The sequence below is a fragment of the Neovison vison genome, chromosome 3, assembly GCF_020171115.1.
Source record: "Neovison vison isolate M4711 chromosome 3, ASM_NN_V1, whole genome shotgun sequence".
Taxonomy (NCBI): Eukaryota; Metazoa; Chordata; class Mammalia; order Carnivora; family Mustelidae; genus Neogale; species Neogale vison.
Window position 1 is genome coordinate 196,553,526 of NC_058093.1, and position 20,967 is coordinate 196,574,492.

General features: G+C 50.8%; 1 protein-coding gene, 1 long non-coding RNA gene and 1 pseudogene across 3 annotated transcripts in view; 1 reads left to right on the top strand and 2 right to left on the bottom strand.

The window, feature by feature from the left end:
• Positions 1-1,125: 1,125 nt before the first annotated feature.
• Positions 1,126-11,229, bottom strand: HPD (4-hydroxyphenylpyruvate dioxygenase). Its single transcript, XM_044243420.1, has 14 exons — positions 11,196-11,229; positions 11,055-11,081; positions 10,364-10,426; positions 9,901-10,005; positions 9,312-9,354; positions 9,039-9,121; positions 8,028-8,117; positions 6,609-6,712; positions 5,878-5,955; positions 5,179-5,341; positions 5,000-5,071; positions 3,504-3,626; positions 1,569-1,685; positions 1,126-1,472 (listed from the first exon to the last, which is right to left on the bottom strand). Exons 1-14 carry the CDS (start codon positions 11,196-11,198, stop codon positions 1,362-1,364), a joined length of 1,182 nt encoding a protein of 393 aa, XP_044099355.1. The 5' UTR covers positions 11,199-11,229; the 3' UTR covers positions 1,126-1,361.
• LOC122903044 overlaps positions 1,343-20,967 on the top strand; it is a 41,022-nt gene continuing 21,397 nt past the window's right edge. For both annotated transcript variants that reach the window (XR_006383917.1, XR_006383918.1), the window contains exons 1-3: positions 1,343-1,494; positions 5,148-5,337; positions 14,798-14,877. This is a non-coding gene — a long non-coding RNA (uncharacterized LOC122903044). The remainder of the gene's footprint in view (positions 1,495-5,147; positions 5,338-14,797; positions 14,878-20,967) is intronic.
• LOC122903691 lies at positions 15,894-16,038 on the bottom strand (annotated as a pseudogene).

Genomic DNA, 20,967 nt, shown 5'->3' on the forward strand with positions numbered 1-20,967 from the left:
CTAAGGAGGCACCCACCACTTGGCAGGAGGTGATTGTTACTGCATAGGAAGACAAGCCCAGAACTGCCTGGTTATTCCAAGAAGAACCAGAATCCTAGAATTTGTATGTGAAATATCCAACTTTCTGAAATGATGACTCACATTTGTTTAAAACTATACAGACTAAATAAAATACATCTGTGAGGCAGATTTGGCCCATGAGCCACCAGTTTGCAACCTCCTAAGATACAGAATTTCTCTGCTTTGCATAAGCCATGGGAAAATGGAGGGAGAGTATTTTCAACCAGGGTTGCCATTGTTCCTCTGACTTCTCACTGCTGTTCTTTTTTATTTCTGAAGTTCATGATCCTAGAAGCCCTGATTTCTACAATCTGGGGTGGGGGGGGAATCCCCCTATTTTACCAACTTAGAATTTTTCCTTATGCTCAGATGATCCGCCTGCCGAAGCAGAAGAGACCCCATTTGCCCCCAATTCCTTTTCTGGTTTTTAAAACCCGAAGGCGGAAGCTGAGGGGCTCAGAGCTCCCCACCCCCACCTGCTCTACTTCTCAGACCAGGAACTATGTCCTTAGGTTCCTGGGCAGGGATGTGCCCCGAAGGCCCCTGGCTAACACCTTCCTCTCTCTGATGCCCAGAAGTTGGGGCGCAGGGCAGCAAACCTGGGGAGAGCTCGTCTTTAAATATCATCAAGTCATCAGACGGGATGCTGTCAAGCACGGTTTCACCTCAAGGCCTGCTACCCTTCCCAGGTATGCTCCTTCCCCAGGTTTTTCCGTGGCTGGTTCCCAAATGTCGTCTCTCCAGAGGGGCTCTCTCTCAACCGAAATTTGCACTCCTCCCAGTTTTACCTTTACACAATCTCATCATCGCCGCTTTATCTTCATAACCCTCTGTGAAATAATAGTCTTCCCCTCTAGCGTGTCAGCCCTTTGCACCCCTTGTTTCCAGAATTCTCCCTGACCCGCGCGGTCCCACTTGGCAAAACGCAGTCCACTCCCTCCCAGCTTCGGCCTCGGCAGGGCTCCGAAGCCGGAGCGCGACGCCTCCCGCAATGCTGCGGCCCTGAGCTCCCCCTGCAGGCCAAAGGGCGTCACTGCCCCAGCCCGGCGCAAACATCAAGACCGCTCACTGGACCCGGGTCGGCTTTATTCCGGAGGGCGGGAGCAGGGAGCGGCTCACCCTACGGGGCGTGGTCAACACCTGGGGCGTACTGGGTTGGTGGGCGGGATCTAGAGGGAGGGGCCAGTAAGGCCGGCTTGCAGTTCAGGGTCTGTGCGGCGGGCGTGTTCCAGGACTGAGGGCGGGCCCACCGTACGTCGCGGGTGGGCGGGGCCTCGGTGGGTCCGCGGGGCCCGCAGGGCCTACATGCCCCTTAGGGAGCTGTTTTTCTCCAGGTCGGTGAGGTTGCCCCGTAGGTCCTGCTCCTCCTCGAAAGCCTTGAACAGTGAGTTGAAGTTGCCGGCTCCAAAACCCTGGAGCGGGAGAGAGAAGAAGGTGAGCTGCGGGCCTAGAGAAAGCCAACCGTACTATCCTTCCTGGCGTCGGGGCTTGTCAGGGGTAGCTGGTACCTGGTGATTGTGGCGCTGGATGACTTCCAGGAAGAGCGTGGGCCGATCCTGCATGGGCTTGGTGAAGATCTGCAGGAGGTAGCCTTTCTCGTCGTAGTCTACCAGGATTTTCAGCTCCTAGGTAGGAGGCAGGAGGCTGAGTTAGAGGGGAGGCTGGCCCACACCCCAACCGGGCAAGGTGGAGTCTTTTTAGAAAGTCCATGAAAACTCCTGCACCCGAGAGCCAAGAAAAGACCCCATTCTCCCGCAATTCCAGACACCTCCAAATAGATCCCTAAATTTTCCTGTTACCATCTGCCTGCCAGAGTCCATGTGTAAGTCCCCATGGCTGTCCTGGATCACCCCAGTGGCCTCTGCACAGGTCCCCCTGCCTCCGTCTTGCCTCCTTACAATCCAGCCTCTCCGTAGACACCCCAAGGGATCTTTTTAAAAAAAATCAGATCATGTCGTTCCCCTGTTTAAAATCCTCCAGTGGAAATCAGAACCCTCCTGTGTTACTGGCGGAATGTAAAATGGTTGCAGCCCCCTGCGGAAAGCTGGCGAGTCCTCAAAAGGTTAAACATAGGGTTACCTATAACCTGGCAGGTCCACTCCTAGGTATAGACCCAAGAGAATTAAAAACACAGGTCCACACAAAAACTTGTATATGAATGATTACAGCAGCACTACTCAAAATAATAGCCAAAAAATGGAAACAATCCAATGTCCATCAACTGATGAGTAGGTAAGAAAAATGGGATAGACCCACACAATGGACAATGGTAATTCAGCCACAAAGAGGAAGGAAGCATGGACACCTGCTACAACGGACACCTGAGCCTTGCAAACATGCTCAGTGAGAGAAGCCGGACACAAAAGATCTCGTAGTGCATGAGTCCAGTTATATGACACATTCAGAATAGGCAAATCTTTAGAGACAGAAGACAGATGAATGTTTGCCTAGGGCTGCGGGGAGCCAGGCGGGGGGTGGGGAGGGCATGGAGGAACTGGGAGGTGATGAGGGGTGTGAAGTTTCTTTTTGGGGTGATGGAAATGTTCTAAAATTGATTTTGATGATAGCTGCACAACATAGTGAGTAGCTAAAAACCACTGAATTGTGCGCTTTATTTTTTTAACTTTTTAAAAAGATTCTATTATTTGAGAGGGAGAGTGAGAATGAGAAGGCGGGGGGGAGGGGCAGAGGGAGAGGGGGAAGCAGACTCCCTGCTGAGCAGGGGGCCCCACTGAGCAGCTGAGCTGGGAGCCTGGCATGGGGCTTGATCCCAACCTGGGACCCCAGGCTCATGACCAGAACCAAAGGCAGACGTTCAACTGACTGAGCCACCCAGTGCCCCAAATTTAAAAGAGTGCCTTATATGTTATGTGACCAAAATAAAACAAAACAAAATCTTCCAGTGGTGTCTGGGCACAGAAGAACAAAATCCCAACTTCTAAAGGGCCTGTTAAGAGGAATCAGCCCCTGCCTACCTCAGTGACCTAGGCCAGTCCCCAGACACTTCCTTTCATCCCTTCTTGCCTTTGTTCTGGTCCTCGGACACTTGCAACTTGCTCCTGACTAACCTGTGCTTGCTTCTCCCTCCACCAGCACTGTCCCTCCCCTAGCCCTTCACACAGTCATCTCCCCCTTATTGTTTAGAGTTCACTGAAAAGTCACCTCCTCAGAGAGGCCCTCCCAGATCACCTCTGGTAAAGTAACCCTAGCTCACTCTCTGTTGTAACCTGTTTTAATTTTCTGTGCAGAACCATCTCTCTCTTCGATGGTGTTTGTGTTGTTATTTATTTGCCTGTCCTCTGTCTCCCCACCAGCCTTCAAGTCCCATGATCACGGGGACCTGGTCTGGTTTTCCTTCTGTGTCCTAGTGCCTAATGCAGGGTAGAGGCTTAGACAGTATTTGTGAGGTAAGGTGGAATTCAAGGGTCCTACACTAGCCTCACCTCCAGGACATCAATGTTCTCCTTCACTTGGATCTTGGCGGTCTTGAGCTTCTCCCTCAGTTGTTTGTAGTATGATGATGGAACACCCAAGAACTCCATGCCTCTCGCTTTCAAGTGGCGAATCTGTCTCAAAGAAGCGTCAGGGTCAGTCCCCTCTCTCCATGCACGACACCCTCAGCCAGGAGCAGGCAGAGTCCCTATCCTAGTTCCCCTTGCTGGCCAAGATGCATCCCCGTGACCTCATGCCTTTCCACACTGGAGTTCATTTGGGCCTGGGGAGAAGAACAGTAATCACTAATGTTTATGGAATTCTCCTTATGTGCCTGTCTCGAGCACTTTCCGTGTATTGCCTCATTATGTCCATGCTGTCATTTTTTGAGGCACCGGACAAATTATTATCCCCATTTCATAGCTGGCAAAATTGAGGCATTGAGAGACTAAATATCTGTTCTCAACATAATAGAGGGGTTTTATTTAAAAACACAAGTCAAAGCACGTCCCTCCTCTGCTTACCCCACGGTGTCTTGTCTCAGAGTCACAGTCAAAGCCCTCACCATCTGTCCTCACTCCCACCTTCTGTCCTCATCTCCTACCCCCTCATTGTTGCTCGTTCTGTTCCAGCCACATTTTGATCTCCTTCAGCCTTCCTCTGCCTGGCCTGTCACTTCTGCTTTGAGCACTTTTCCCAGATGTCCACATGCTGCCCTCCTTCCAACTCTGTGTTCCCAGATGTCTCCTCAGTGTGGCCTTTCATGACCGTCCTCTGTAAATGTCCTTCACCCTCCCTCTCCCATCGTCCTGCTTGGTTTCCCCCAGAGCATTCACACCATCTAACACATGTACTTTCCCTGTTGGGTTTTCTGCCATCATTAGAGCAGAGACTATCGTCTTGTCGGCTCATGCATCCCAAGTACCTAAAAGGGTGCTCAGCACCTTAGGTAGTAGGTGCCCCATACCCAGCCTGGGTGAGTGAATGGAGTTGCCAAGGTCATGCAGTGACTTCTCCGTTAGGCCAGGATGGAATGGGACAGTCAGCCTCGGGTCCACTCTGATATACGGCTGCCTTAGGAATAGGCTGATTCCACAGACTCAGCGCATTTAACTTGGCTCAGAGGACCTCATTAATCTTGTAGCCTAATATCCTCATTTTCAAGGTGAGTCAACTGAAGCCCAGAGAGGGGGCTGAATCCCCCAGGGACACACAGCAAGTCACTTGCAGAACTAAGACTAGAATCCAGGTTTCCTCTTACTCTGGCCCCTGCTCCTTGTAAAGCCAGCAGTGTTTCTGACAGCAGAGAAAGGGAACTCTCTGGGGTGAGAGAGAATGTGCGTGCCCTTGAGTAGCAGGAACTAGTAAGAGAGCCCGGTCGGCCATATGGGCTGGCAAAGGGGGCCCAGGATTGCCACTACCCGCCCCCCACTCTCCCCTCCATTTTGCAGAGATTGGCTCTGGAGCTAGATGAAAGGTGGATTAGGACCAGGAATGAGCTTCTCACTGCTGTGATGATGTCTTGGGTCTTGAGAGCGATGTGCTGGACCCCAGCGCCCCCATTGTAGTCCACATATTCCTGTGGGCGGGAAACAAGGCAAACACGGTCATTGGCTCCTGTCACCCAAGCTCTTCCCTGCTTTCTTCTTCCGCAGCCAGGGCCCCAGGGTCTAGGAAAGGCCCCACCTGGATCTGGGACTTCTTCTTCCCCGGGGCGGGCTCATTAATGGGCATCTTGATGGACTCCTCGTAATTGGCCACCACGATGGAGCGCAGAGAGCTGTATTCTGTGTGCACCTGAGTGTCATCCACGGACCAGAACCGGTGAAACTGCAGATTCTTCAGGTACCTGTGGGGTGGCCGTAAGGACACATGGGCTCTGCGTGCCCACCAGGGACTGGGTCCTTGCCCCGACTTCCGCCTTACAGAATTTGTCTCCAGAGCAGGCTCCAAAAAGGAGCCACTGCTCACCTCACATACATGGTACACCAAGACCTCGATTCTGACCATTTTCCTTCAGGGGGACGTGAAGTGTCCCATGACAAGACCTGTGTGGTCTGGCATGGGTCCGACCGAGAGAAGTGCTTTGAGAAGGGAACCTGCTTCTGTTTTGCATGAGGGTGCTGTTGGGGTAGCGACAGACTTCCTCCAGATCTCCCTGGACTATGACACCCTGTGCGCCAAGCTTCCCCAAGAGTCCTCCGAGGGAGGACTTATGGCTCCCTTTGAGCCTTCAAGCTTCTGGTTCTCAGGGAACAGATGGCTCAGGGACATCAGGCGAAGCTCCCTCTCCCTTGCGCTCCATTTCCCACTCACACGTCCTGAGAAGAGAACTGGGGAGTGGGCCTGTCTCCTTTGCAGCGAGGGGTTGGGCCAGGGACTCACCACTCAGAAGCAGACACCATCTCCTGGTCAGGCTGGTTTCCCACAATGTGGTCAATAATCTCGAGACTGCAGGTAGGCCTGGGGGGAGGGATGGGGGTGGGGAGGAAGCCGTTAGGAGGTGAGGACAGGGTTAGTTCCTACACCTCCCCTTCCCCACAGTGACAGCTCACTGTGACATAGTGCCTACTGGAGGCACCTTGCAGGTGTCGTGACTGGCGCGCTATTACTAGCCCCATTGTACAGATGGGGAACTGAGGCAGAGAGGAATAAAGTAACTACAAAGGTTAAATAGCTAGGAAATGACCGAACCCTAGGGTGCCTGGGTGGCTCAGTTGGTTAAGCGGCTGCCTTCAGCTCTGGCCGTGATCTCAGGGTCCTGGGGTCACCTGCGCATCGGGCTCCCTGCTCCTCAGGGAGTCTGCTTCTCTCTCTCCCCCTCCCCCCTGCTTGTGTGCACGCTCTCTTTCAAATAAATAAATAAAATCTTTTTTAAAAAATGGCAGAGTGGGGTTTCGAGCCCAGGCAGTTGGTTCCAGAGCCTAGGTGCTTAGCCTCTGTGCTGCCTCTTTTTAGGCTACCCTTGGGGACCCTCAGGCGTTCCCCAGCAGCCTCTCAGGGCAGCTCAGAGATGCTCAGTCTGCATGGAGGGTAAGGCATGGCTTTCTGCCCCTCCCCTCACCCCCTGCCTCAGGACTTTCTGCTCCCACCACCCCAGCCCGAGGGGCACTCACAGCTTGGAAAGTAGAGGGTCCACAGATGCTGGAGCCTCGAATCCAGGCAAGAACCGGCCAGTATAGTTCATCTTTTCCACCAGGGTGTGCGTGGTGTCCCCATACTATGGGTGGAAAACAGCCTGGCTTGGCCCGAGACCCCATCCCTGCCGAGACTGGGCCCCATCTCGTGGTGCCCACACCACTCCAAGCGGGGTCTGACCCTAACTCTCTGTGTGATCTTGGGTAAGTCACTTCCCCTCTCTGAAATGAATTGCAATCTGTCATTTGTTTGGGACTTCTCTTTGGCAGTCTGCCTGCCCCATGGGACCAGAGTCCCTGGGCGGGCAGGGTCACTGTTTTCCTCCTCACGGCGTCCTCAGCACCTAGGACTGCCCAGCTCGCTGGAGGTGCTCCATACAAAGGTACTGACTAAGTGAGAGTGATGAGGGCGTTGGCTCAGATGACATCACAGGGTTCTGGGACACATGGCTGGCTCCGCTGGTAGAGTGTGAGACTCTGGATCTCAGGGTTGTGAGTTCAAGCCCCACACTGGGGGTAGAGATTACTTAAAACATAAAATCTTAAGGGGCACCTGGGTGGCTCAGTTGGTGAAGCATCTGGCTCCTGATTTCAGTTCAGGTCATGACCTCGGGGTCTTGGGATCGAGCCCCTGTTAGGCTCCATCCTCCTCAAGAGTTTGCTTAAGATCCTCTCTCTGCCTCTCCCTCTGCCCCTCCCCCCTCAATAAATAAATAAAATCTTTAAGATTTTTTTTTTTTTTAAAAAGGGTTTTTTCGATCATCTTGACAATCTTTAAGTTGTATTTAGCCTTGAGGAGGTGGGACCTATGATCATCTCTGTGTGGCAGTAACACAGACGCGGGAATCTTTGCTGGGGTGTGAGATCCCAGGCACTGTTGTTCTAAGTTCTGGACGTGAATGATCTCATCTGAGCCTTGCAGTGACCCTGGATGGGGTTATCGGTGAAGAATCGGGTTAAGTAGCATGCCGCGGGCCACACAGGTGGTCCAGCCTCTGTCCTCACTCATTTCAGTGGAATCCCAGAGAGGAGGAGTGCTTTGCCCAAAGTCCTACCGCTAGAGCTGGGTAGGGCTTCCCCAGACCCCACTTTCCCCCTCTTCAAAGCCCTTGTCCTCAGTTTACATCCTTGGTGTATCGTTACCACCCGCCTCCCGACGCCCTCCCCAACCCCCCACCCTCGTCCACAGAGGACGAAGGGAAGCACCAAGTGGGGACTGGTGGCTCCCATCAGCCTCTGCAAACTGGCCAAGGCTTACGGGTAGTCAGACTTGAAGGAGAATGTCTGCTTCAAAGCACCAGGGTGGGTTGGCATGAGGGGGCGGGGAGGGGTGTGGGGAATCCTGGCATCTCAGGGGAGCTGCCAGCACGAGGGGTAGGGGCACCGAAGTGAACTCACCGTCTGCAACACAGCCAGTTTCACCTTCCCAAACTTATCTTGCTCTATCCAGGGCTCCCGCACAATTTTGGCACCTTGTTCCCGGGCTTTCTGCAGAGAAGATGGGGCAGGGAGGCAGGAAGCGCTGGACCCTCCCAGACCCCTGGCTTGCTGCTCCCCACCTCGGCCTGCCACAGGCTCCTCCAGTGTTCCCAGCCCCAGGCAGGAACCACAGCCAGCATCAGCTGTTGCCCTATGCCTTGTGCCCATTTGGCAGATAGGAAAACTGAGGCCCAGGCCCAGAGTTGGGGCCATGAGAGACAAACCAGGTGGGGTGGGGCTGTGTCCCACCTCTGCTAACCCACTCTGGCCCTCCCCACTCTCCAGGCCTCAGCTTCCCCATCTGTAAACCAGGCGGTGGGAGGCGGGAGAGGAAGAATCAGAGCTGGGCCTGACTGAGCACCTGCTGTGCGTCAGACCCCCTGCAGGGCCTTCCGGGCATGGCTTCCACATTTATGTGCATGGCTGTGCCTATCACATGCCAGGCGTTGGTGAAGGTATTTACCAAACTCCTTCTCCCTCCTAGCAACATTACAGGAAAGGTACTGTTCCTGCCTCCATTCTGTAGGTGATGAGATCTATAGGCACAGAGAAGTTAAGTCACTTGCGCAAAGTCTAACAGTAATACGATTCAGACCTGGCAGTCAGCCTCTGGCTTCTATGCTCTGGACCTCTGAGCTGCTTCTTGAATACGGTGTTTGGTGCAGAGTCCTGCTCAAGAAGTGGTAATTACGGGCTTGTGTCCTCTGTGTCCAACTCAGTGACGTAGGCACTGTGCTTGTCCCCATTTTACAGATGTGGAAACTGAGGCTCAGCGAGAGGGCCTGCAGCTAGTGAGGGCCAGGGTATCCCTGGAACACGGGCGTGCATCACACCAGTGTCTGGGCTTGTCGTGCCAACATGACGGGCCCTCCAGCCCGGACCCACGGAGGTCCCTGTGGCAGGCAGAGGGCAGCCCAGGTGCAGGCTCACCTGTACGAGGTAGTCACAGTCTTCCACCTCAAACGCGATGTCCTTTACTCCGTCGCCATGCTTTACCAGGTGGTCGCCCATCTCTGTGGCAGGTGGGGGAGGTCATGGCATTGGAGTCATGGCTCCCTCACCTCGACGGTCAGCCTCTGGGCTCCATCTTCTTCTAGGCTGGGAACCCTTGCTGAACCAGACCCCCTTCCTATCCCTGAGCACCACCCCCCATGATAGTGAGTCTTCACTCCCCGGCATGCTGAACCCCCTGGGCCTCCTCACCTTTGTTCCAGGGGTTGAGGGCGGAGGAGAAGATGAACACGATCTAAGGCACAGAGGAGGGAGGGCGTGTAGCCGGTGGGTCAGGCACCCCCCCTGAGACACGCCCGTGGGGCATTTGGACCAGATCACCTCTCCCAGCCAGGAAGAACTCCTTGACCCTGGGTTCCAGCCCCTTCTCTGCCTCAGTTTCCCCTCTGAGATGAGCTGTTGCTTGGGCCCCCCATGGGAGAAAGCGCCAGGGCTCCCAGGGATCGGGGCACTAGTCAGACTTTCAGCTCTGATGTTTGAGGCCTCTGTCAACTTCTCCCAAACATCTGGGAGGCCAACATTGGGTCAGGCCGAGAAGGAGACGAAACTAAGGTCCCTGTGTTCTATTATACAGAGGTGCCAAAGGAGGGGCTGGTGGGAGCTCTCAGCTCCTGTTCCCTTAGCCTCGCCAGACATCCTGGGAGAGAACCAGGTGGGCCTGGGGAAAGGGCCTCCTGGTCTACTTCACCCAGAGGCACCAGAGCCCTTAGGAGGCTCAGAGACCAGCGAGGGCAGAGAGGCTGGCCTGCTGGGTGAGTGGGGTCCTGGGGTGGGGACTCACCTTGCCTTGCTTGATCACATGGCTGACTACCTCCCGGGAACCCGTCTCCAGGCCCTTGTAGGCCAGTGGTTCAAAGCCCATCTTGTTGCAGTAGAATGACGCAGCCTGAATCACAGAGTTGCAAAGGGGTTCCTGAGGGCCAGACTGGGGGACCCCACCCCCTTGCAAAACCTCCAGTCCCCATCAGCCTGCTGGCCCTGTTGCCCCAGGGGCAGAATACATCCTGGGATGAAAGGCGGCTCCCTGGCCCTTTCCAGTATCAGATAAGTTTCTTGGTGGGGTCCAAGGCCCTGATTGTGTAATTAGGATCTAAAGAGTGTCTGTGTATCTGGGATGGTCCCAACACTGGCCCTGACCCTCCCCACACAGGGACCAATCACAGGCCCAGCTGGGGACCCGCCCTTGTCCAGCAGGCTCTCTGGCCTGTCCTCTGCCCGCTCTAATACCTGGCCCCAGCTTTTACCTGCTTGGCATTGCCAACCCAGAAGGTCACCGAGTGGAAATGGAGGAATCGGCCTCTCTCAGGCTGCAGGAGGGGGAAAAGGGGAGAGGCTCAGTCTCTGGAAGTGGGTCTAGAAAAGTGTGGATGGACAGGTGTCCCCTAACCACTTTCCTTGTCCCAGCCTTAATTCCAAAACTGAGAAGCCAAACACCCTGCGGCCTTGCCAAGCCCCTAAAAAGGGTTCTCATGGAGAAACCGAGCTCCTGGGTGTTGGAGATCGGAAAGCCCTCTCCGGGAGGCCTGCCCAGATTTCATAGAGGGGGAGCTGCTGTGTGCTACAGCAACATGGATTTAAGTTAGACCTTTGAAAGAACTTCTAGGGCCACTTGGCTGGCTCAGTCAGTAGAGCATGCGACTCTTGATCTTGGGGTTGTGAGTTTTGAGTCCCACATTGTGGGTAGAGATTACACACTAAAAAAAAAAATCTAGAAAGAACTCCTAGACAGGATTGAGAGATTAGCAGGAATTTAAGAAGAGGTAATTTTTTCTTCAGAGAGCCAGGTTGGGTCCAGCTCAGTCTTGGGGGGACAGGAAGGCGAGAGATTAGGGCGAGCATCTTGGGGTATCACATACCCACTGAGGTTCCTTTTCTGCTCTTTACTGACATCCCAGTTTCCCAGGGCCCGGACCTCACACTTCCCCTCCTGCTTACCTTCTTCCCTTTGTCGCTGTAAGTTGTCTAAGGAGAAAGAAAAGGACAGTAAGACTTGGAAGCTCAGACATAAGGCACTTCTAGAAGTCTCACTGTAGATCATCACAGGGGAGGCTACTGTGCCCCAGGGCAGGCCCTTACCATGGTTGATCTAGGTGATGCTTCCTGCTCCGAGATTGGGACAAGAGGCCAGTGGAGCACTGGACAGAGTATTTAAGACCGAGGAGACCCCGCCCCTGGCTTCCTGGCCTTCCTAGGGATGGGCTGGATCTGCACCAACCCTGGAAACTCCCAGGCTTGGGAGCCTCTGATCTGGCTGCGGCCTCAGTGGACAGGGTGATGTCATCAGGCCCAGAGAAGGGGAGTGACTCCCCAGGGCCACTGGCCAGTGGGACAGAGCCAAGGCAGAGAGCCAAGGACGCACTCCAGGACCCCAGGTAGGGACTATGACCTCTGCCCTGCAGAATCCAAAGTTCAGAAGTCAAGGCCAGACGGAGTGCATTGGTGGCTGTTTAGGGAGAATTTGAGGAGGAATTAGGGATTGGTATTGAAGCCCTGTTTGCATAGCAAGCATGTGGTTTATAATTAGGTAAAAGGGTTGTACTCCATAGTGATTAGAGGCATGGGTATGGGGGTTTGAATCCTGGACCTGCTATGTACTATGTGACTGGGGAAAGCCACAGAAGCCCTCTGAGCCTCAGTCTCCCCATGTGTAAAATGGAAGCAATAATAGCATGGTTGGGTTTAAGTGAGATAAAGTGTAAGTCTTTGGAGTAGAGCCCAGCACACAGACACTTCTCTGTTAATGCTGGTTATGCTTACTTACATCTCTTTAGGGCTTTGGGCAATAGCGAACAGGGGTCCTTGGGGTTGCCACAGCCTGAGTAATGGGAAAGAGGTTATGGCCCTGCCCCCCTGCCCCAGGTTCTCAGTATCTGCAGGGTGGTGGGAGGGAGAGCCGATGGCTCTGGGGGAATGTCAGAGCTCTCCCAGCAAAGCCACGCCGAGTTCTTAGGTCTCACAGTCCTAAAAGATAGAATGTTGACTGACTGCTGGCCAGCCCTGGCATTCACCTGAGGGTTCCAGGACAGCCCCCTGCCGCGTGCTCTGCCCCAACCCCCAGAAACTCTGTTGCTGAGCCATCTTGCCCTCTTTCCAGGGAACTGACTTTCAACTATCGTCATTGCCTGGAAACTTTTTCCAGTCTCTGAGGCTTTCAGTCTTGGCCCATGACTGTGTTATGACCCCCCTGCTCTCTTGCATCACTTGGGTTCCCAAAATGTCCTGCACCAACCCTTGTTTTTCTTTTTCTTTTTTTTTTTAAATACAGAAAAACAGATCAGCATGTCTAGTAATGACTTCAAGGATCAGTGGGTCCAACATTGCCATATTTCAAATGAGAGAAAGTGACAAGCAGCAAGAAAGTGCCCGAGGCCACTCTCCTCCTTCCTTCTTTCTTCCCTCCCATGCCTTTCCCTTCCCACCGGGGAACACAGAGGGGCTCGTGCCAGGGAAGACCCCCCCACCACCTCCCGCCTTCCTTGGCAAACCCCACCAGGCCCCCTGAGCGGCTCTCAAGTTGCCGTCTCCCCCAGGAAACCATGGGCACTCCCCAGCAGCAGGTCTGAGGTTCAGCAGGTCTGAGTCTGAACTCTGCCACTGGTCAGCTTAGCCCGCAACCCTGGAGACGGGACCCAGGACGCTTCAAGAACTTTCCCGGGCCGTGCAATTAGCAAGAGACATAGTAGAGCTGGAATGTGAACCGGGTTTTTCTGACTCCGAGACCACCCTTCTAATGGCCGCACTGCCTCCTATACACATCGGAGATGTTGATCTTCCCACCAGACAGATGGGGAAACTGAAGCCCCGGAGAGGCGAACGTAGGTCTGCAAGATTGCAGATCTGGGAAGAAGAGAGACCCAAACCCTGGCCTGTTCGCTTCTGAAATTGGATCTTTTTCCGCCAATCCAGACAATTTCTCCCAGCTTCTCTCTGTTTTCTGGGCAGGTCTGGAGGCTGGCCAGCTAGTCCCACCTCCTTCTTCTGCCCCTCCTGGGGGTGTCTTGTCAGGCTTCCCTCAGTGTCCTCCTCAGCCCCCGGGGTCTAGGTTTCCAACTGAGAAAATGGCATGGAGGTAGCCCAGAACAGAGCTCACAGGCCAGAAGGTTCCGTGAGAGGAGAAGGGCTCGATGCAGCCCTCTCAGCCTCCCGCTGTGTCGCTTTGTTCACAGTGGCCAAGTCGAGCCCCCGCTTCTGCAGCCTGGCCTGGCTGGTGTCCTAGGCACACAGTCAATGTGTACCGAAACCAGGGAGCACATAATCAGCAGCCTCAGAGTGCTGAAGGCAGGTGAGTGGCACAGCTGGCCTGGGCTGGTGTCTCTGTCCTACCCCTGGACTTTGCTTCTAGAAACACTGTGGATCTCAGTCACACTGTGGATACACTGCTAGGTTCCTCTTCCAGTGGCTGCCAGAAACCGGGGAGGGAGAGCCTGCAAGGCCCAGTCCCTGGAGCCCCCGTGTTCCCTCCTAATTCTCCTTCTCAGGCTGGGCCGGGTAGGATAACAGGTCAGCGGTGGCCCAGGGTGGCTCTCTCTTCTCTTTGCTCCCAAGTTGCCACCTTCTGTCCAACTGAGCTGGGAGCTGGGTGGGTCCTAGAGACCTTGCTCCTGGTGCCTTCTCTTCAGAGGGGCCCTTAAGACCCATCCTCCACTGGGCCCTGGTATGCAGAGAGGAGGGAACCTGGCAGGCTCCAGGCTGCCATTCACAGAAAGGCCTGCTTGTAAGGTTGAAGCCTTGGCTGGTCCTGAGAAACTCGGATTTCAGGACTCTCATCTGCAATGAAATTAAAGGAGAAAGAATTTTAAAAATTCCTTTGTATTTCCTAGCTATTGTATTTAGATGTATGGTTAACATTGATGTAAAATGTCATATGCCTATAATTTCATAAGTGCCAGAGGGATCGTCCCCATCAGAGAGAGTGGCAAAAAAAAAAAAAGGAAAGAAAGAAAGAAAAAAGGAAAAAAAAAGTCACCGGGATGTAACTTTCTTGGATTTTGCTTGGAATTTGAAATCTTTTTTTTTTTTTAATATTTTATTTATTTATTTGACAGACAGAGATCACAAGCAAGCAGAGAGAGAAGGGGCAGGCTCCCTGATGAGCAGAGAGCCCAATGCGGGGCTCGATTCCAGGACCCTGAGATCATGACCTGGGCTGAAGGCAGAGGCCTAACCCACTGAGCCACCCAGGCGCCCCTGAAATCTTTTGAGTATTGAAACCAGAGCAATCTTCTGTAACTAGATTCTTACCATGATTTTTGCCTTTTGGAGCTTCTGGGGTTGGGGGAGGGGGAAGACCACTGAGAAGGAGAAGCAGCCTCCAAATGGAGATACACCTTTGAGGCTTGAAAAAACAGTTTGTTTCGTTGCTAATGAGCTCTCGTGAAATTGCCTGTGTGACCGTTAGAGGCATAGTTTGGAGGATATCCACTTGGGCTCTAAGACCAACATGACAGAAAGGGTTAGGAAAGCTGTCTCGCTTGGCTGCAACAGAAGAAAAGCCAGAGCCTTTCCCCCCTCAGCTTTAGGGAGGTCTAACAAGAATTGCCTTGATGATAATCAAGGTATACAATGTGATATTTTGATAAACGGTATAGGCACTGTGCAAGGTTTGCCACAGTCAAGCTAACGAGTGTATCCATCATCTTACTTTTTGGCCACTGACTTTTGGAATCCCGCATTCACAGATCCCCGATGCCTGGCTCCGCCTCCACGCTGACACCTGCTGCTGTTTCAGCCCCATCAAGCTGCGTGGAGCTAAAATCAGGTAAAATCACTGCACCTGAGGAGCTGGGCAGATTTGGGACACCCCCCTGTGCAGCAGACTCTGTGAAAACATTAGGGATGTCGCTAGACCGTCTGGCTGTTGCAGGTGTCCACGATGAAAGGCTTTCTTTCTTTCTTTCTTTTTTTTAAGATTTTATTTATTTATTTGACAGAGATCACAAGCAGGCAGAGAAGGTGGGGGAAGCAGGCTCCCCACTGAGCAGAGAGCCTGATGCAGGGCTCGATCCCAGGACCCTAGGATCCGGACCTGAGCCAAAGGCAGAGACTTTAACCCACTGAGCCACCCAGGCCCCCGAAAGGTTTGATGGCACAAGTTAAAACCCAGCTGCTCATTGGCTGTTTCTGGTGCAGACTCGTTGCCTTCCTGTGATTCCTGCCCAAAGCAGCGGGTTGGGTGAGGGCATGTCACAAGGACTGTGACCCTCCCCCACAACTCCTGATGGACAGGGGACATCCCATGGCTGTGGATTGCTGCATTTGATTTTTCCGTTAGCTGCAATTTCCATCGGTAGACAGTCTGATTCTTCCTTCCTCACTTTCTCTTGGTACACACACCTTAGTGGGGCCATCTGCTAAGTGCAGCTGTCCCCCCGAAAGACATTATCTTTTCCAGGGGCCTCACTAGATCCGTGGTCAGGGTAGAAGGGGTAGAGAGTTATAGAAACCCATTTTGAAGACTTTTGAAAAAGCAGGATTTTGCCCTATTTCCTGAACCTAAGGAGTCTTTCCAGATAAGTAGCATAAAATTTTTTTTTTCCTTCAAAAATACTTTTGTCCTTCTTGTGTGGAACCCTTCCCGACAAAGGTCTGGGTGAGTGTAGGGAGTGACTGAAAATGAATTAAAGTTTTAGTTACTGAATGGGACATACTGATTTTTTAAAAAAGATTTATTTATTTATTAGTGAGAGAGAGAGAGAGCATGAGCAGGAGGGGCAGACAGAGAGGGAGGGGGAGAAGATCTCAAGCAGACTCCATACCAGGCACAGAGCCCAACATGGAGCTTGATCCCAGGACCCTGATACTGTGACCCAAGGGGAAACCTAGAGTCAGAGAACTCAAATGACTGTGCCACTCAGGCTCCCAATACTGACTTTTTTTTTTTTTTAAACACTTGATCTTAGCCAAAAGGCCGAGAAGCGATTTTTTTTTTTTTAAACACTAGAGAAAAACAAAACCCCTGTACTAGGATGCTCATGGGAGGAGAGGAGAGAGCGTTACTGATCTTGGTTTTTCAGAACTGTTCCGGAAGCTTTCCTTTCTTTCTGAAGGGAACTCCCCTTGCTGCCTTCCCAAGCAGCGTCTAGCTTTGAATTCAGATTCTGCGTCCAAGAGCCCACCTGACAGCAAGGTGTGGCCTAGCTACTGCACTTTCCACGATTCGTGTGTTTCCCTGCCCCTGGCTAAGTCCGAGATCCCTGCGGGGTGTAACTGAGCTCATCTCACCCTGCTGTATGGGTCCCTAGTGATCATATTCTGCTTTCAAGATGCTTGGCAAAGGGCGAAGGGAGCGTGCAGAAGAGAGTTAGCCTAGTAGTTCTAGAAAGGCCTGCTTCTAAGTTTGGCCCTTGGCTAAGATCTGAACATGTGGATTGGGGGAAAGTTCCAGTGTTTCATTGGATGGCTATGGCAGGGCTTGTTAAGACTTCTTAATGAACATCTGTAACCAGCCTGTTGACAAAGTGGGAACCTTGGAAAACTGGGAGGTGTATCCTTCTGTCTTACCAAGAGGAGAGTTATACCCTGGTCTCTAAAGGTGAAACCTCAAGAAACAGAAGTTGTAGAATTGTATTTAAGCGACGGAGGGAAGGAATTGCAACCTAATGAAAATGTGTTTTGTGGAAGCAGGGAGTGGAAGGGGGCAATGGCACCGTGAGATGTCAGCAGGTAGGTGAGCTCGGAAAACAAACCAGGAGCCCCCAACAGGTGTGGCCTCTAAGAAGAGAGAGGAGGTTCATAGGAGCCCCGAGGGAGACGAGTTTTGTTTTGCTTTTTAAGATTTTTATTCATTTATTTGAGAGAGAGCATGAGCCAGAGGGAGATCTTGAGCAGGGGAAGGGGGCAGAGGGAGAAGCAGCTCCCAGCTAAGCAGGGACTCAGTACCAGGACTCTGAGATCATGACCTGGGCCAAAGGCAGAGACTTAACCCACTGAGCCACCCAGGCACCCATCAGTTTCTTTCTTTCTTTTTTTTTTAAGATTTTATTTATTTATTTGATAGAGAGAAATCACAAGTAAGCAGAGAGGCAGGAGAGAGAGGAGGATGCAGGCTCCCCGCGGAGCAGAGAGTCTGATGCGGGGCTCGATCCCAGGACCCTGGGATCATGACCTGAGCCGAAGGCAGAGACTTAACCCACTGAGCCACCCAGGCGCCCCCTACCAGTTTATTTCTTAAAGCCGTTTTAGAGGACAGTGATTATAGGAGTCACAATGAGAGTTTCTGGGGTACTGGAAATGTTCTGGATTTGGGTGCTTGTTACCAAGTGTGTTCACTTTGTCAGAATTAATTGAGGTGTGTGTAGATTCAAAATATACTTTTAATTTCAATTAAAAACCTATTTATTTTTGGTGGAGTGCCTGGGTAGCTAGTCAGCTGAGTGTCCAACTCTTGGTTTTGGCTTGGGTCATGATCTCATGAGTTGTGGGGTTGAGGCCCGTGTTGGGCTCTGTGATCATTGGGGAGTCTGCTTGAAGATTCTCTCTCTCCCTCTGCCCCTCCCCACTCAGATGCATGTGTTCCCTTTCTCTCTCTCTCAACTAAATAAATAAATCTGTTTTTAAAAAAAGATTTATTCTTGGGGCGCCTGGGTGGCTCAGTGGGTTAAGCCGCTGCTTTCAGCTCAGGTCATGATCTCAGGGTCCTGGGATCAAGTCCCGCATCGGGCTCTCTGCTCTGCAGGGAGCCTGCTTCCTCCTCTCTCTCTCTGCCTGCCTCTCTGCCTATTTGTAATCTCTCTCTGTCAAATAAATAAATAAAAATCTTTAAAAAAAAGATTTATTCTTTTATTGTGGTACACTACACACAACATAAAATTTACCACTAGGGACTTTTAGTGCCTTCACAGTGTTGCGCAATCTGTATCTGCTTCCAGGACATTCCTATCACCTTCCAAAAAATTCCCACAACCCTTAGCTGTCACTCTTCAGTTCTCCTGTCCTCCTCCTAGCCTTGGCAACCACTAATCTGCTTTCTGTCTTCTGTAGATGTGCCTATTCTGGACCTTTCATGGAAACGGAGTCATGCCCCAGGTGGTTGAGCATCTGGCTTCCTTCACTTAGCGTGATGTCAAAGTTTATCCTTGTTGAAGCAGGTGTCATTTCCCTTCATGGCTCCATATTCCATAAAACACATATACCACATGTTACTTATCTGTCACTCTCAGTTGCTGGGCCATTTCCCACTTCTTGGCTATTACAAAGAAGGCTGCCATGGATGATGGTGCCCAAGTCTTTCCCTCGGGTGAACACCTTGGAGTGGAATTACTGGGTCATAATGTAACTCTCATTAACAGTTAGAGGTACTGCCAAACTGGTTTCCACAGTGGCAGTGCCACTTACATTCCTACCAGAAAGCAGGAGGGCTGCTTTTCTTGTTCTTCCCAACCCCACCAACGGCTGTTGGCTACCGTTTTGACTCAAGCCCTTCCAGCTCTCCCGGAACTGGAACCGATGCTTCATCGTGGTTTTGATTTGCATTTGCCTAGTGGCTAATGACTTTCATTTGTATGTGCTTATTGCCAATTTACATATCTTCTTTGGAGAAATCTCTATGCATATCCTTTGCCTATTTTTAAATTATATTACGTATCTTTTTATTCTTTATTCTTTTATTTACTTATTTAAAAATTTTTATTTATTTATTTAGAGAGCACAAGAAGGGGGAGTGGCAGGCAGAGAAGGCAGAGGAAGAAGCAGGCTCTCCACTGGGCAAGGAACTCAATGTGGGACTTGATCCCTGGCCCTGGGATCAGGACCTGAGCCAAAGGCAGACGCTTAACCAGCTGAGCCACCCAGGTATCCCTCCTCTAGGATTTTGGTGGATTCCTATTTCACATTTAGGTCTTTCATCCATTTTGAGTCTATTTTTGCGTATGGTATAAGGAAATTGTCCATTATCCTTCTTCTACATGTGGCTGTCCAATTTTCCCAACACCATTTATTGAAGAGACTTTTTTTCCATTGGCTAATCTTTCCTGCTTTGTCAAAGATTAGTTGATCATAGGACTGAGGGTCCATTTCTGGGTTCTGTATTCTGTTCCACTGATCTATGTGTTTGTTTTTGGGCCAGTGCCATATTGTCTTGATGATTACAGCTTTGGAACTTGAAGTCTGGAATTGTGATGCGTCCAGCTTTTTCTTTTTCAACATTCCTTTGGCTTTTTGGGGTCTTTTATGGTTCCATACAATTTTAGGATTATTTTTCAGCTCTGTGAAAAAAGTTGATGGTATTTTTATAGGGATTGCATTAACCATATAGATTGCTCTAGGAGCGTAGACATTTTCACAATTATTTGTTCTTCCAATCCATGAACATGGAATGATTTTCTTTTTTTAGTTTTTAATTTTTTATTAACATATAATGTATTATTAGCCCCAGGGGTACAGGTATGTGAATCACCAGGTTTATACACTTCACAGCACTCACCATAGCACACACCCTCCCCAATGTCCATAACCCAACCACCCTCTCCCTACCCCTCTCCCCACCAACCCTCAGTTTGTTTTGTGAGATTAAGAGTCTCTTGTGGTTTGTCTCCCTCCCGATCCCATGTTGTTTCATTTTTTCCTTCCCTAACCCCCAAGCCCCCCCACATTGCCTCTTAAATTCCTCCTATCAGGGAGATCATATGATAATTGTCTTTCTCTGATTGACTTATTTCACTCAGCATAATACCCTCTTGTTCCATCCATGTCATTGCAAATGGCAAGATTTCATTTCTTTTAATGGCTGCATAGTATTCCATTGTATATATATACTGCATCTTCTTTATCCATTCATCTGTTGATGGACATCTGGGCTTTTTCCATAGTTTGGCTATTGTGGACATTGCTGCTATAAATATTCGGGTGCATGTGCCCCTTCAGATCACTACATTTGTATCTTTAGAGTAAAGACCCAGTAGTGCGATTGCTGGGTTGTAGGGTAGGTCTATTTTCAACTTTTTGAGGAATCTCTGTGCTGTTTTCTAGAGTGGCTACATCAGTTTGCATTCCCGCCAACAGTGTAGGAGGGATGGAACAATTTTCTATTTATTGGCATCAGCTTCAGTTTCTTTCATGAATGTTCTATAGTTTTCTGAGTACAGATCCTTTGCCTCTTCGGTTAGTTTATTCCTGGGTGTCTTATGGTTTTGGAGGCAATTGTAAATGGGATCAACTCCTTAATTTCTCTTTCTTCTGTCTCACTGTTAGTGTATAGAAATACAGCTGATTTTTCTGTGTTGATTTTATATCCCAACACTCTGCTGAATTCCTGTATGAGTTCTATTGGATGGAGTCTTTTAGGTTTTCCACGTAAAGCATCATGTGATCGGCAAAGAATGAGTCTGACTTCTTCTTTAACTGATTCAGATGTCTTTTATTTCTTGTTGTTGTCTGATTGTTGAAGCTAGGACTTCCAGTACTGTGCTGAACCGTAGTGGTGACAGTGGACATCCCTGTCGTATTCCTGACCTTAGGGGAAAAGCTCTCAGTTCTTCCCACTGAGAATGATATTTGCTATGGGCTTTTTGTATATGGCTTTTATGATATTGAGGTATGTTCCCTCTCTCCCTACACTGTGAAGAGTTTTAATCAAGAAAGGATGTTGTACTTTGTCAAATGCTTTTTCTGCATCTATTAAGAGGATCATATGGTTCTTGCTCTTTTATGTAGTGAATCACATTGATTGAGTTGCGGATGTTGAACCACCCTTATAGCCCAGGAATAAATCCCACTTGGTCTTGGTGAATAATCCTTTTAATGTACTGCTGGATCCTATTGGCTAGTATTTTGGTGAGAATTTTGGCATCCATGTTTGTCAGGGATATTGGTCTGTAATTCTCCTTTTTGGTTGGAGTCTTTGTCTGTTTTG